The 12,731-nt window shown below is 39.1% G+C and overlaps 1 protein-coding gene across 1 annotated transcript in view; it reads left to right on the top strand.

The window, feature by feature from the left end:
* LOC110981206 (uncharacterized) overlaps positions 1 to 12,731 on the top strand; it is a 47,835-nt gene that overhangs the window by 106 nt on the left and 34,998 nt on the right. Inside the window, exons 2-25 of the mRNA XM_087131039.1 lie at positions 108 to 188; positions 323 to 403; positions 804 to 884; positions 1,132 to 1,203; positions 7,175 to 7,255; positions 7,514 to 7,594; positions 7,718 to 7,795; positions 8,005 to 8,085; positions 8,218 to 8,298; positions 8,524 to 8,604; positions 8,746 to 8,826; positions 9,222 to 9,302; positions 9,619 to 9,699; positions 9,843 to 9,911; positions 10,140 to 10,220; positions 10,657 to 10,737; positions 10,876 to 10,956; positions 11,167 to 11,232; positions 11,347 to 11,427; positions 11,535 to 11,615; positions 11,789 to 11,869; positions 11,987 to 12,067; positions 12,212 to 12,292; positions 12,629 to 12,709. Coding sequence (XP_086987165.1) covers positions 9,633 to 9,699; positions 9,843 to 9,911; positions 10,140 to 10,220; positions 10,657 to 10,737; positions 10,876 to 10,956; positions 11,167 to 11,232; positions 11,347 to 11,427; positions 11,535 to 11,615; positions 11,789 to 11,869; positions 11,987 to 12,067; positions 12,212 to 12,292; positions 12,629 to 12,709 — 931 coding nt within the window. The 5' untranslated portion in view covers positions 108 to 188; positions 323 to 403; positions 804 to 884; ... (8 more) ...; positions 9,222 to 9,302; positions 9,619 to 9,632. The remainder of the gene's footprint in view (positions 1 to 107; positions 189 to 322; positions 404 to 803; positions 885 to 1,131; positions 1,204 to 7,174; positions 7,256 to 7,513; positions 7,595 to 7,717; positions 7,796 to 8,004; positions 8,086 to 8,217; positions 8,299 to 8,523; positions 8,605 to 8,745; positions 8,827 to 9,221; positions 9,303 to 9,618; positions 9,700 to 9,842; positions 9,912 to 10,139; positions 10,221 to 10,656; positions 10,738 to 10,875; positions 10,957 to 11,166; positions 11,233 to 11,346; positions 11,428 to 11,534; positions 11,616 to 11,788; positions 11,870 to 11,986; positions 12,068 to 12,211; positions 12,293 to 12,628; positions 12,710 to 12,731) is intronic.

Raw genomic sequence — 12,731 nt, 5'->3', positions numbered from 1 at the left:
TTCTCAATCACCATGGAATTGGAGATTTTTTCTTGCAAGCGCAAGGACAAATTACAAACTTTGAGATAATATATTTCAAATATTCATTATGTTTTGTTCGATGGCAGATTTCAAATCTACAGGATCGACTGCCCCTTCAGAAACAACGGTCTCATCCACAACGTTGGCAGCAGAAACAACATCTGCAGGTCATATTTTTAAGCCAAGTATTCATCAACGTTTTCCATAAAATTTCAGAGTTTTTCTAAAGCGATTTTGTGAATTTTATAATGAAATTGTAAAAGGATTAGTATTAAATGTTAAGATTTTGGTTTCATTACAGGCTTCGCTTCTACTTTAAGAACAACCCTTTCAGAGACCACTTCGTCATCAGGTACTTCTACCTTGGAGACAACAACTGAAGGTAATACCGCGAAAGCTAAACGACTGTTATCTTCCTTTCTTAATGTTGCACCGGTTTAAAAAATAAATGTATTTTTTTGTTGCCATGATGAACAATTTGACGAGAACTCAATGAGAGTCGACATTTCCAGAAACGCAGATTCTTTTTTCCCCAGGACGTTTTCCAATCCTCTGAAGATATCCCACCATAATAAAACAAAAGTCTTCTATTTCTAGAAAAGCAAGAAAGAAACATTTCGAAAGGTAGATTGTTTTGGTTGGTGAGTGGACGGTTTTCACAAAATACTGAAATATTGAAACGTTTCCGAAAGAAAAAATGTAAGAAATATTCTTTTATATATCTCCTTGGGTGACAAAATTCCAATCCAGTCTGGTGTTTTTGATGTTTGTTGTGAATGCAGAGGCATTGTCTACCGTAACAACCGGCGTTTCCGAAACTACAATCTTGTTGGATACTTCGCCTGAAAGAGTAACAACTGAAGGTAATTTTGCAAATGGAAATGGGCCTCTGTGAAGGTGATTTTTTCAATGGAACAATGGCTTTTATTTCATCAAAACGACATTTAAAAGGTAGATTATTTTGGTTTGTGGGCGGGTGAATTTGAAGCCTCACAAAATATTGGAACGTTTCCGAAAAAACATTGTAAGAAATATTCTTTTATATATATATTTATGGGTGACACAATTCCAATCCAGTATGGTGGTTTTGATGTTTCGTTTGGTTTGCAGAGGCATTGTCTACCGTAACAACCGGGGTTTCGGAAACTACAATCTGGTTTGGCACTTCATCAACAACTGAAGGTAATGGCCGACTTTTATTGCATAGGTTCCATAATATTAAAGGAAAAATAGACTTGCGGTTGTGATTTATGATATTTGGTGAGGACGTGTACTTTAAAATTTTATGGGCAATAGTTTATTTATTTATTTCAGAAGCACTTAACCGTAAACAATGTATAGCTGGAAAAAGTGTAAACAGAAAAAAATGTTTCAATGTCTAACGAAGAATCAACAGAAAGTTTTGGTGTACAAAAAGATTAAATCAAAATATCTACGTGGAATCCTTGCATTTAATTCAGACTTTGTCAATTTCGGAACACCCAAATTTGAACAGGTCGATTGAGAGGATGACTGAATGTTTTTCTGCTAAAGATCAGGATCATTCAATGGGCCACAATGGTATTGTCAGATCAGACGTCCAATATCAATGATTTTCAAGGTCAATCGGGCACAGCAACACGTGGGCGCGAGGTTACTTTCCGCCACTTATTCCATTAAAGCCGGGGGTGCGTTGGATTAACTCTCAACGGGCAACCCTGATGAGGTTAAACATGAGTCGAATCAGCGTGGAATCTTATCGAATAATGGAGGAAAAAAGTGGGGAGGCCGAAGCAGATGCAAACGTTTGAGGGCGCACATAATAGACAGCCATTTGGTTTCAAAGCTTAGTCTGATGTTAGTACTAAGCCAACAGCGACCCCCAGAAATCACCTGGTACCATCCCATTAAGGGTTTCAAATGTATACAATCCGTACAGGAAATTTGGTGCCCCGCGAATATGCTCTGTTGTACGAGATTTCAATGACCATGAACGCTGGAAGAATTGCAGCGAACGGTGAAATGTATCGATTAGACTTTAAAAAAATGGCTGAGGTCGCTCGAGTGTGACTGAATTACGCGTGCGCATTATTAATTACAAATAAGAATAATAACTGCCATGCTTGACTTTACAAAGCTTCTTTGAGGAAACGACACATTTGCTGGCCGAGCCTGACAAAAACACGTCTCTTTTTGGCGTATAGCAGTTGCCATAGAAAATTATATTGGGCGGACTTCGTTTTCACCCTCAAAATATAGCAATTTCGCCTATTGAATTATGCAATTTATTTCCTTTTATGCTATCCGTGAATGCACGGTTGATAATGCCTACATTCGATAAAATTCCTAAAGGAATTAACACGGTTACGAAAGCTTACGAAAACGACTGTGGCATAGCGTAGATACAGTTAACATGATGCGATGCCTATGGCTGTTTTGTGTTTGAATGCCCGGCTGTGGGGAAGCAAAATGAAATAGCCGTTTTGTCATTTAACATCAGCGAGTTGCGTGTATATTGTGGGAGGTGCAGAGATTACACTGAGTAAAATAGGCCCAAGCGGCTATTTGCTCTTCAGTTGGACGAGGTTATCTGTTTTGTTTAGGATGTTAGGGCGTGGAAGAGAAGTTGGATTCAAAGAAAGATAAAAAGTCTTTTTAAGCGGATTTCCCCCAAATTGGAATGAACTAATTCCACATACCACTGATTCAAAGGAAATCATTCTACAAATAAATGGAACGGACAAATCAGTTTCTTAAATGTGGATTTTGGATAACGGTATGCACGTTTGGAAATAGATCACTCATATACATGGGCCTTTTATCGTTTTTTTTTTTTTTCGGGAGAGTTGAAAATATTTTCAAATTGCACGTCCAATACATTGTTATTAAATATTGTGCAACCTTAACCCGAACCGACGCACAATTTTTTGCCTCACGGAAAGCGGCTAAATGTGGCACTAAATAACGTCTTTCTGTCAGGCAGCAGATGATTTATAGACTTGAATTGTTTATTATTTTGTTCGAGGGGGTGAGGTGTGGATAGCTTAAGGGCTTTGACATGGAATGTTATCGTAGAATTAACATTTTTTCTGTATCAAGATCATGGCTGCTGGCATTGCGCATGCGTATAACAGTGCTATCTCTGCCCCCCCCCAGCATTCTGTCACCGCTGGGTTACCACTTGACTACTGCACTTTTTCTGGGTCTTTGAAAAGATTTTCAAACTCCATTTAATTCTGCTTGGTATTTGCAAATACACAGTGTGAAGCTGTACATCAATATCACACACTGGTCAGGTTAAAGCTAATTGCTAATTATCACCAGAAGCAATGAGAAAGATACACTTACAGTATGTATACCGGAATGACGAGTGACAGGTGGACGATGTCGTGCTGGTTTTCATCAAAATCGAGTAAATTGGAAGTTGTCGCTTGCTGTGAAAAACGTTTTTCAATGTGCTGAGGGAAACTCACAACCTGATTGTAGTTTGGAAAGGCTAGGGAAGGGGGTTAGGCCCTGTGACATTTGAGTATTGAAAACTGTCCATTGAATTGGCACGCATGCATTACAAATGCAAAGGAAAAGAGCGTCCACTAAATGCAATGAAATAATTCTCTAAAATGTCAGACTTTAGACCTATTTCTTTCGCTTTTTACTTTATCGAATGTAAATATGAGAATTATTCTTTCCCCTACCCACTCTTAATTAAACCGTACTCAGTTATTGCATTATAGGGAAAAAGTTCGAATCGTTCCTTGCTTACCGCTTGAACTTTACATTAGGCTCCGATCAAAACTGGTCTCTCCTTTTGTCCTCGGAACGTGATAAGTTGGTGGATTTGTGAAATAAAAACTTTATACTTTGCCACATCAACATCTATTATCACAACAACGATCCTGAAATTATTAAAATATTTCCACTGAAGCACACATTTCTAAAACTGTAATACTGAAGGCTACATGAGTATTTCGGTTGGTTTGCGGGATTCATAGCAAACTCAACCTTATCATTTTTCAGAAAAAGTGTCGTCTGATTACCTGTCAATAACGAATATACACGGACCCGTTAATACCAGTCACACCTTTTACGATGTTCTGTCTTTCAAAAAGAGCTTGTGCTTTCCGTCGTTATTAGGTGTCGTTTGTTGCTGCCGACATCGGTGTCGAGGGAGATGAACTTTGTTCCTGGATCTGACAACAAAACATGAATATGCAGAGTTAAGAAAGGTGCCCCGGATTGCTACCTTGGTAATGGCTCTTGCAGCTACAAGGGCTAGATTCTTGAAATAATCAGATTGAAAGATAATCAACAGGGAAGGCATTTTCACTGAAAAAGACATGTTTTTCTTTCTCGTAGTCGTAGTCTGCTTTTTTTCTCTTATATTTTCCTCTGTTCCGTAAGGGGGATTCACTTTGCTCGACCCCTGCCAACCCAGAACCTCACGCCCAGCACGGTGCCGTGGACTTTGGACGACAAATCGATAGGCTTGCAGAAAGTACTGATAAGGTAGCATGACACATTACATGCAAAGGTACGGGTTCACCCAAACCGAAACCGCATTACAACGGAATTACTGTCGTTGCCAACCGGTTGGGAACCACTCCAGCCTCCTTTGCCCTATTTTTCGCTGAGAAATGTTTTGAAGTACTTTATCGCTGGGATGTATTCAGCTTCCACGAGCAAGATGAGGCACGCAGTAAAATTCCAACTATTTTTCCTGGCCATCCTGTGGATATTTGCCGTTACCACAATAGGTAATCTGCATTTTAAATGTTTCCACTTAATCTATTTTATGCTTCGTAATCCTTTATCACACCGGGTTGGCTATGAAAAATACCACGTCTTTGACAAAAATCTCACTTATTCGGTAATTTTAACAATATATGGTTTGTAAGCTTTTCCAGTGCTGCAGGTGGAAAATTTATGAAATTTCGGAAACCGTCAACCGTTGAAATAAAAAAAAACGAGGCGGCGTTTTCGTTAATGTATATTTATTACTGTTTCTTTAGTTTGATGTAGACAGTTCAGGCGATAGAGTGTACCTCATAGCATTTTTGAACTCGTCTTTTTCACCTGTAAATTGCTTGCTGTGGCTACACTGCCTTGGAATAAGCACTTATTTGCCACACTAATATTCGACCCGTACGAGGTTTTGATTCATCATTTTCATATTTGAAAACGTCTTCCAACCTAATTTAAAAGCGCTTCCTATTCGTCTGGGCTGTGGTCCTCCATCAGGATGACTTCTTGTACAAAGAATTTGCTTCTGACAGAAATCATTTCCAAATTGGAAGTGAATAACATTTGTGATTAGGAAACACTCAAGCGCATTTGTGCGGGATCGGGAGAAACATCAATTATTCGTTCGATTACAAAAAGTGGATGGAATCGGGAAGACGTATCAGTCAACCTGAACCACAGCTATTTAGTTCCAACTTCAGACTTTGGAATGAAAATGGCTGTTCGTTGTGTGTGCAGTACAGCATGCACCAATTCTGACGCACAGGCCTACTCCAACATTTTGGTTCAAAGAATTTAGACACTCATATCACAACTCCCTCTAGACATCTGCAGGAGGACCTTAAGTCGTCCGCCAGAAAGACGCATTCTACCTGTGGGCCATTCATCTGAATTCTGGGACTTGACCATGCTCAGAAATATACACTTGTATGTGTTAAAAGTGGAGTAGGGCCCATGCATTGTAAGGTTTATACCTTGCAGATGTAGCACCATGAAGTCCTCATCTTTACTCGGTTCAGAATCTGAGAAATGATCTGTAGAGAAGTTCCACCTGGCAGCCAACAAAACAGGAATGATCTCTAACGAGTCTGCCAGTAAGTGTCGTCAGACATCTCATTTGGTCTGCCGGAAACCGTCAGTTGGCGATCAGGATATTTTAACCTCTTGATTGAGCTTACAAATACCGAAGGACGTACAACCTAATATGTGGACTTGTGTGCTTCTGGAAAGACTGCATCATGACAAGACCTCTGTAGGTTTTTGAATCTGTCCAAGTCCTGTCTGGCTTCACAGGTTTACATATTTTGCCTTTTTTCCATTTATTCTTTCGTTTTGTTTTTGCCTTTTGTTTTACAAATGTAAAGTAATAATTTTTTATTCGCTTTCAAGTCATCAACCGTGGCAATTTTGGCAACAAAATCCTACACTTATTTTCCCCTTGTACTACCGACTAGCAGAGTTTGTAAAGCTCTGCTCAACGCTTGCATAATCACGCTTTGCTGTATGCGATTTCACGCTCCACGCCCGTGGTTATTGCTCACTGGGCAAAGGGACTTCCCAATTTAGCCTCCTCCCCAGCGTACGTGCATGACGCGACTAAGTAATCCCACTTTGACCTTCCGCAATTTTTGAAAAGCCACCGGAGCTGGGGTCGAGTGGGCTGGCATGCAGGTATTGACCGAAAAGTCATGACTAGAACCAATTATCATAGATAGACAGATCCTTGTACACACTTTCGGTGCACTTCAGAAGCCTCTCGTGACAGATAGTTGTTTGTTGAGTACCATTTTGTGCGGTCTATTCTAAACACCCTTATGAAAAGATTCCTTTCAACCGCTGGAGTTCTGATAATGCATCAGTCATTATGTTGGAATGCAGGATACAAGGCACACTAGTGACACGGTAACTTGCGATATACTCGTGCGGTTAAAACTGTTCAACCTTGTGTAGGCATGCTGTCTATGGGACAAACTGTAAGTTTAAACATGCGTGAGAATGAATTCATTTGACTCTGCAACCTTTACTTGAAACCCTACAAGCGAGGAATGTAAACTGATATTTGGAGTGCAGAGTGTTTAAAACTGTCCTTATATTTTCATTCTTGGCAGATTTTGCAACGCCGACATCGTCGTATGAAGTTGGGTTTTTTTTTCTCTACAAAACCAAATGATTCATTATTCTCTCTGAAAACCCAACCTGTACCAAACAATGAAAAAAATAATTAAATGTTGAGAACTTCGAAATAAGAAATAAACAAAGCTTCCTGAAATTACCCTCAAATGAAGTACTTTTAACGTTTCCTTTGATGAAAGACTTTAACTCTACATTGGGAAACTGGAGTTTTATCCACTGTTGTATCCATCGTAAGGAAATCCCCCCCGGGTAATTAACTGAATATTTGTCTGATTTTGGTTGATGTTTCTTTTGATTACAGACGCAGCGTCTACCCTAGCAACAACCACTTCAGAAACAACAATCTCATCAGATACTTCGCCTGTTGAGGCAACAACTGAAGGTAATGTGGTCAAGCAAACGGGTGTTTTTTCCGTATGTTGTAAATTTCAGAACTTGCAGGGGATTTTTGATTTTTCCTGTGTTGCACCACGCTGAAATATGCTAATAAGCTAATAATAATATGCTAATAAGGATCCAAGAAGGTAGAGAATAAGAGAAGGGCTGATCCTATGATGCCTCTGAGTCGACCTGTCTGAGTCTCTTGAGAAAGTTTGGGCTGATAAAATTGAATTCTGACTCATTCTCTCCTTTCTGACAGATCTGAAATCAAAAATTTCCACTGGCCCTTCTGATACTACGGTTTCATCCACGACGCCGTCAGTGGAAACAACATCGAGAGGTAATTGCCTTGTGGAAAGGGTTCAACTAAGTTTTCCTATTATCGATTGTTTGGTTCTCAATAATTGTCTCCAAATGTGTGTGTCAATCAATTAAATATCATCTCAAGTATATCTTTTTTCAGACTCGAAATCGACCATAACTACTGACAATTTGGAGACTACATCGTCAGGTACCACTCCTGTCGAAGCAACACGAACAGGTAATGGGACGGTGCCAAACTGGTTGTAACTTTGGGAGGTTTTGGGGCTGCTTCATAATTAAATGCTTTTCTATATATCTAAGCAAGCAGAAACTCACGAAACGATTATTCCCTCCCTCCGATGGACGGTTTCCGAGCTTCCAAAGATATTCGACCCTTTAAGAAAATGTTCTATCAAACATCTCTTAATATGTTCCCATTGTCGGCAGAATTGAAATCCACAGAGTCAACCGTCCTCTTGGACACTACAGGTTCATCCACTACCTTGGTGGTTCGGACAACATCTGATGGTATTAAACCAAGTGTTCATCTTAGTTTTCCTGAAATTTCAGGTTTTTCCCTTTTGAAAGCAGTATCATAATCAAATATACGTAATAAAAATGAAAGTTGTCTGAGGTTTTTAATGTTTGTTTTGATGACAGACGCAGTGTCTACCGTAACAACCGGCGTTTTACAAAGTACAGTCTCATTGGGTACTATTCCTGACAAAGCAACAACGGAAGGTAATGTCGTATGTTTGTTTACTTACCATATTCTGAATTAAATCGTTGGTTTCACCAATGTATTATCTTCGTAAAATATTTGACTACGTGTAGTAGTCTTACAATATGGGAGTATCCCGCAAAGCCGAACTTTTACATATAAAATATACGTTTTCAAAGCCTAGAGACATTCCTTTCTTTGAGAAAATATGTTTCAAATATTCTTAATATTTTATTCGATGGCAGATTTCAAATCTACAGGGTCGACTGCCCCTTCAGAAACAACGGTCTCGTCCACAACGTTGGCAGCAGGAACAACCTTTGCAGGTCATTGTTTGTAACCAAGTGTTCGTCCAAGTTTTCTACTAACTTTCAGAGTTCAACTTCATGTGATATCTGTGAAAGTCGTCATGAAATAAAAAAAAATGATCATTGTTTATTTTCCCCCGATGTTTCGTTCTAATACAGACATCATTTCTACTTTAACAACTACCCTTTCAGAGACCACTTTGTCGTCAGGTACTTCGCCGGTTGAGACAACAACTGAAGGTAATGTCACTAAAGCAAAACGTCTCTTTCTTTTTCTTTATGTTGCACCAGTTTTAAAATTTAATGTAAATTTTTGTTTGCATGATGAACACTTTTACTACAAATTCAAGAATGTTCAAATATCGAAAAACGCGGATATATTTCATTTGCGGACGTGTTGCAAGCCTCCCAAGATATGCAGTCATTTAATTAATTAGCAAATTTCCTTTATTTCCACAAAAGCAGGAAAGAAACGTTTCAAAATGTAGATTATTTTGATTAGTAGGTTAATGTTTTTCAAGCCTCACAAAATATTAGAGCTTTTCAGGAAAAAAAATTGTATTTCTTCGATATGTATCCATTGATGACACAACTCCAATCTGGTCTGCCATTTTGGGTATTTTGGTCGCTTGCAGAAGCAGTGTCTACCGTAACAACCGGCATTTCAGAAACTACAATCTCATTGGGTACTTCGCCTGTCGAGACAACGACTGAAGGTAATGTTGTCAGTCAAAAGAAGCGCCTGTGAAGATATTTTTCTCAATGGAAGACGTGGGTTTTGCTTTGCTTTTATCACCAACACGTTTTCGACAAGTGATCTGGCAGAGAAATGCCACGATGCTTGACGTTTTCTAACCTGCTCAAATATTTGACAGATTTAGAAAATTGCCTGTTGAATACCCATTCGATATTTTCCCCCGTTGAAAGATTCGAAATCTACAAATAACGAGGATTTTTTTTCCCTTGATGGTTTTCCAAGCCTCCGCAGATATGTAATCATTTGAGAAAAAATTACTTTGTTTCCCTTGACAGCAGATGTCAAAACAATGTCAACTGCCCCTTCTGGAGCCACTTCCTCATCCACTACAATGACGGGGGAAAAAACATCTGCAGGTAAATATCTGAAACCAAGAGTTCAGCTAGATTCTCTTTAAGAAACTGGAGATATTGCCTCTTCTTTGGGCTAATCCCTTCATGAAACATACTTACATCTATATTGATTTTGTCCAAGTTTTTCCGAAATTTTTTGTTAACAGACGTAGTGTCTACAGTAACGACTGGCGTTTCAGAAACAACAATCTCATCAGATACAGCAACAACTCAAGGTAACATTGCAAAGCAAACGTGTGTCTTTAATGTGTTGTTGTTCTGGATAAAACTAAGTAGGCTAATTGTGCTTTATCCTAAGGATTATTTGACCAGTAAACGCAAAAAGGAGAATTACGGCAACGCCAACATGTTGCTCCCTCTAACTATTCTGAACTACCTAAAGGTGTCATGCTGAGATAATTCTGTATCAAATCTTTTATATCGATCCTTTGCTTGGATTGCAGATTTACAACCTACAGTATCCACTGCTCCTTTGGAAACAGCAGTCTCATCCACTACCTGGAAGATGGAAACAACATCTGAAGGTAAACTTGGGAAACAAAGTGTTCACCAACCGTTTTCTTCTATGAAATCAAGATCTTACCTTCAATGATGCTTGCCTGTCTAATCGTGAAAGTTCATATGTAGTTCATAAAATTGATATTGTCTGAAACTTTCCGTGATATTTCGTTTGATTACAAACATCGTGCTCTCTTTAACAACAGACGTTACACAGTCAACAGTCTCATCGGGTACCTCGCCTTTCAAGGCAATAACTGAAGCTTTTATCGCGAAAGAAATGTTCTTTCTCTCTGTTGTGTCTGTTCTAATATTGATTGTACACTTTTCGTGGCATCACGATGACACGTTTTCTAGAAATCTTTGAAAATACATCTTCACTTTATGTGGTGGACATTTTCCAAGTCTGTCAAGATATTCAGGCTATTGAGAAAGCGTTCCTTTATGTTTATCCGATTTTAGAGGTCAAATCTACAGTGTCGACTGCCCCTTTAGAATCAACAGTGTCATCTACTACCTTGACGATGGAACCGACTTCAGAAGGTAAATTTCTGAAACTACGTGTTTATCAAAGCTCTCTTCTAGAAACTGCAGATTTTTCTCTTAAATTTTTCTCATAATAAAATCTAGTCTGTCAAGTGATTATTGTCAGACGTTGTCTGATGTTTCCTTTGATCACAGAGGTAGTGTCCACCGTAACAACAGAGGTTTCAGAAACGACACTTTCATCAAGAACGTCGCCTGACGAAGCAACAACTGAAGGTAATATTTCGTGAAAGGAAACCTGTTTCCTTTTTTTCTCTCTTTGATCAGCTCTAGAAGTAACCATTGGTTGTCTTTATTGCGTCATGATGTAATTTTTTTCTAGAAACCAAATAGGAGTAGGACACAGTAAAAATGCAGACACTCACTTTGCTGTGCAATTTGGGCAAAGTTACTAAGAGTTACTAATTGCAGATTTCCAATCTACAGCGTCGACTGCCCCTTCGGAAACCACAGGCTTGTCCACTACCATGAAGATTGAAACAACATTGGGAGGTAAACTTCTGAAGCCATTATGTTGATCAGAGTTGTCCTTCTGAACTTGATATCCTTACAAATACTCTATGCCAATATCGTCTAAAGCATTGCCGTTGTCTCGGTTGATGACAGACTTGCTACCTACAGTGACAAGTCGCGTTTCCGAGACTCCGATATCATCCGCTACTTCACCTGTTGAAACGACAAGTGAAGGTAATGTCACGCACGAAAGGTTTCCTCATTCCAATTTGTCTTTCTACGCTGTTAAGATATTTGGCTGAAGGGCGTGATTTTGAGTAAACGTTTTCTCCCAATTACAGATTTGATATCTAGCATGTCGACTGCCCCTTTGGAAACCACAGTGTCATCCAATACCTTGACCACGGAAACGACAACACTAGGTGATTTTCTGAAGCCAAGCATTCATCAATTTACACTCAAATGTTAACGTTGTGATCAGGTATATGGCAAAATACATAACGATATTCCTGAATTCTAGGGTATATACTGTATGCCCTAGAATTCAGGAATATCGTTTTGCCCTAAGTAGTCTTACCGTCTCTGTTAACCACAGACTTGACATCTGCAGTGACAAGTGGCGTTTCTGAAAGTCCAATCTCGTCCGCTACTCCGTCAGAAGAAGTAACAACTGAAGGTAAAGCCACGCAAGAAAAACATGTTTTATTGTATTGATTGCTAGTCTGCTCAATAAACATATTCAGCTCAATGCAGTTATTTCACTCCACTGTGTCTCTTTTTTAATTGATTACAGATTTCAAATCTACACAGTCGAGCGCCCCTTCAGAAACCCCAGGCTCATCCACTACCGTGACAGTGGAAGCAACATCTGAAGGTAATTTTCTAAAGCAATAGTTTTGATCAAAGCCTTTCTCGTACTTTCCCAACTTTCATTTTTCCTCCATTTGAAGTACCGCGTGAATGCCTTAATCACATGAAGATCGTCTATAGTTGTTTTATTGTTTCTTAACAATGACAGACGTGACATCTGCCGTAACAAGTGGCATTTCGGAAACAAGTATTTCGTCCACAGCGACTCCTAAAGAAGAAGCAACTGAAGGTAAAGAGAAGAAAAAAAATGGTGCTATTGTTTTGATTATTAGTTTAATTTATGAAGATATTCAGCTAAATGTAATGATTCCACTCAATTGTGTATGTGAAAGATTTGAAATTCACGTAGTCGAGCATTCCTTCAGAAACCACTGTCTCATCCACAACATTGACAGTGGAAACAACGTCTCAAAGTAATTTTCTAAAGCCGAGGACTGGTATTAATCAAAGATTTCTCGTAAAACCGGCAAATTTCCCCATTTCAGTTTCACGAGCAGTACCGCGTGCCTTAATATAATGAAACCAATATGCTTTAAAGTAGTTCTGATTTATCTATTGATGACAGACTTGACATCTGCCGTGACAAGTGGCACTTCAGAAAGCCCGATCTCGTCCGCTACTCCACCTGTAGAAGCAACAACTCAGGGTAGGCGCAACATCATCGGAAG

Source organism: Acanthaster planci, linkage group LG21, assembly GCF_054643075.1.
Source record: "Acanthaster planci isolate LZ-2023a linkage group LG21, COTS_SCS, whole genome shotgun sequence".
NCBI lineage: Eukaryota > Metazoa > Echinodermata > Asteroidea > Valvatida > Acanthasteridae > Acanthaster > Acanthaster planci.
Note: the sequence above shows the minus strand (reverse complement) of the source record. Positions and strands in the feature narration are given on the sequence as shown.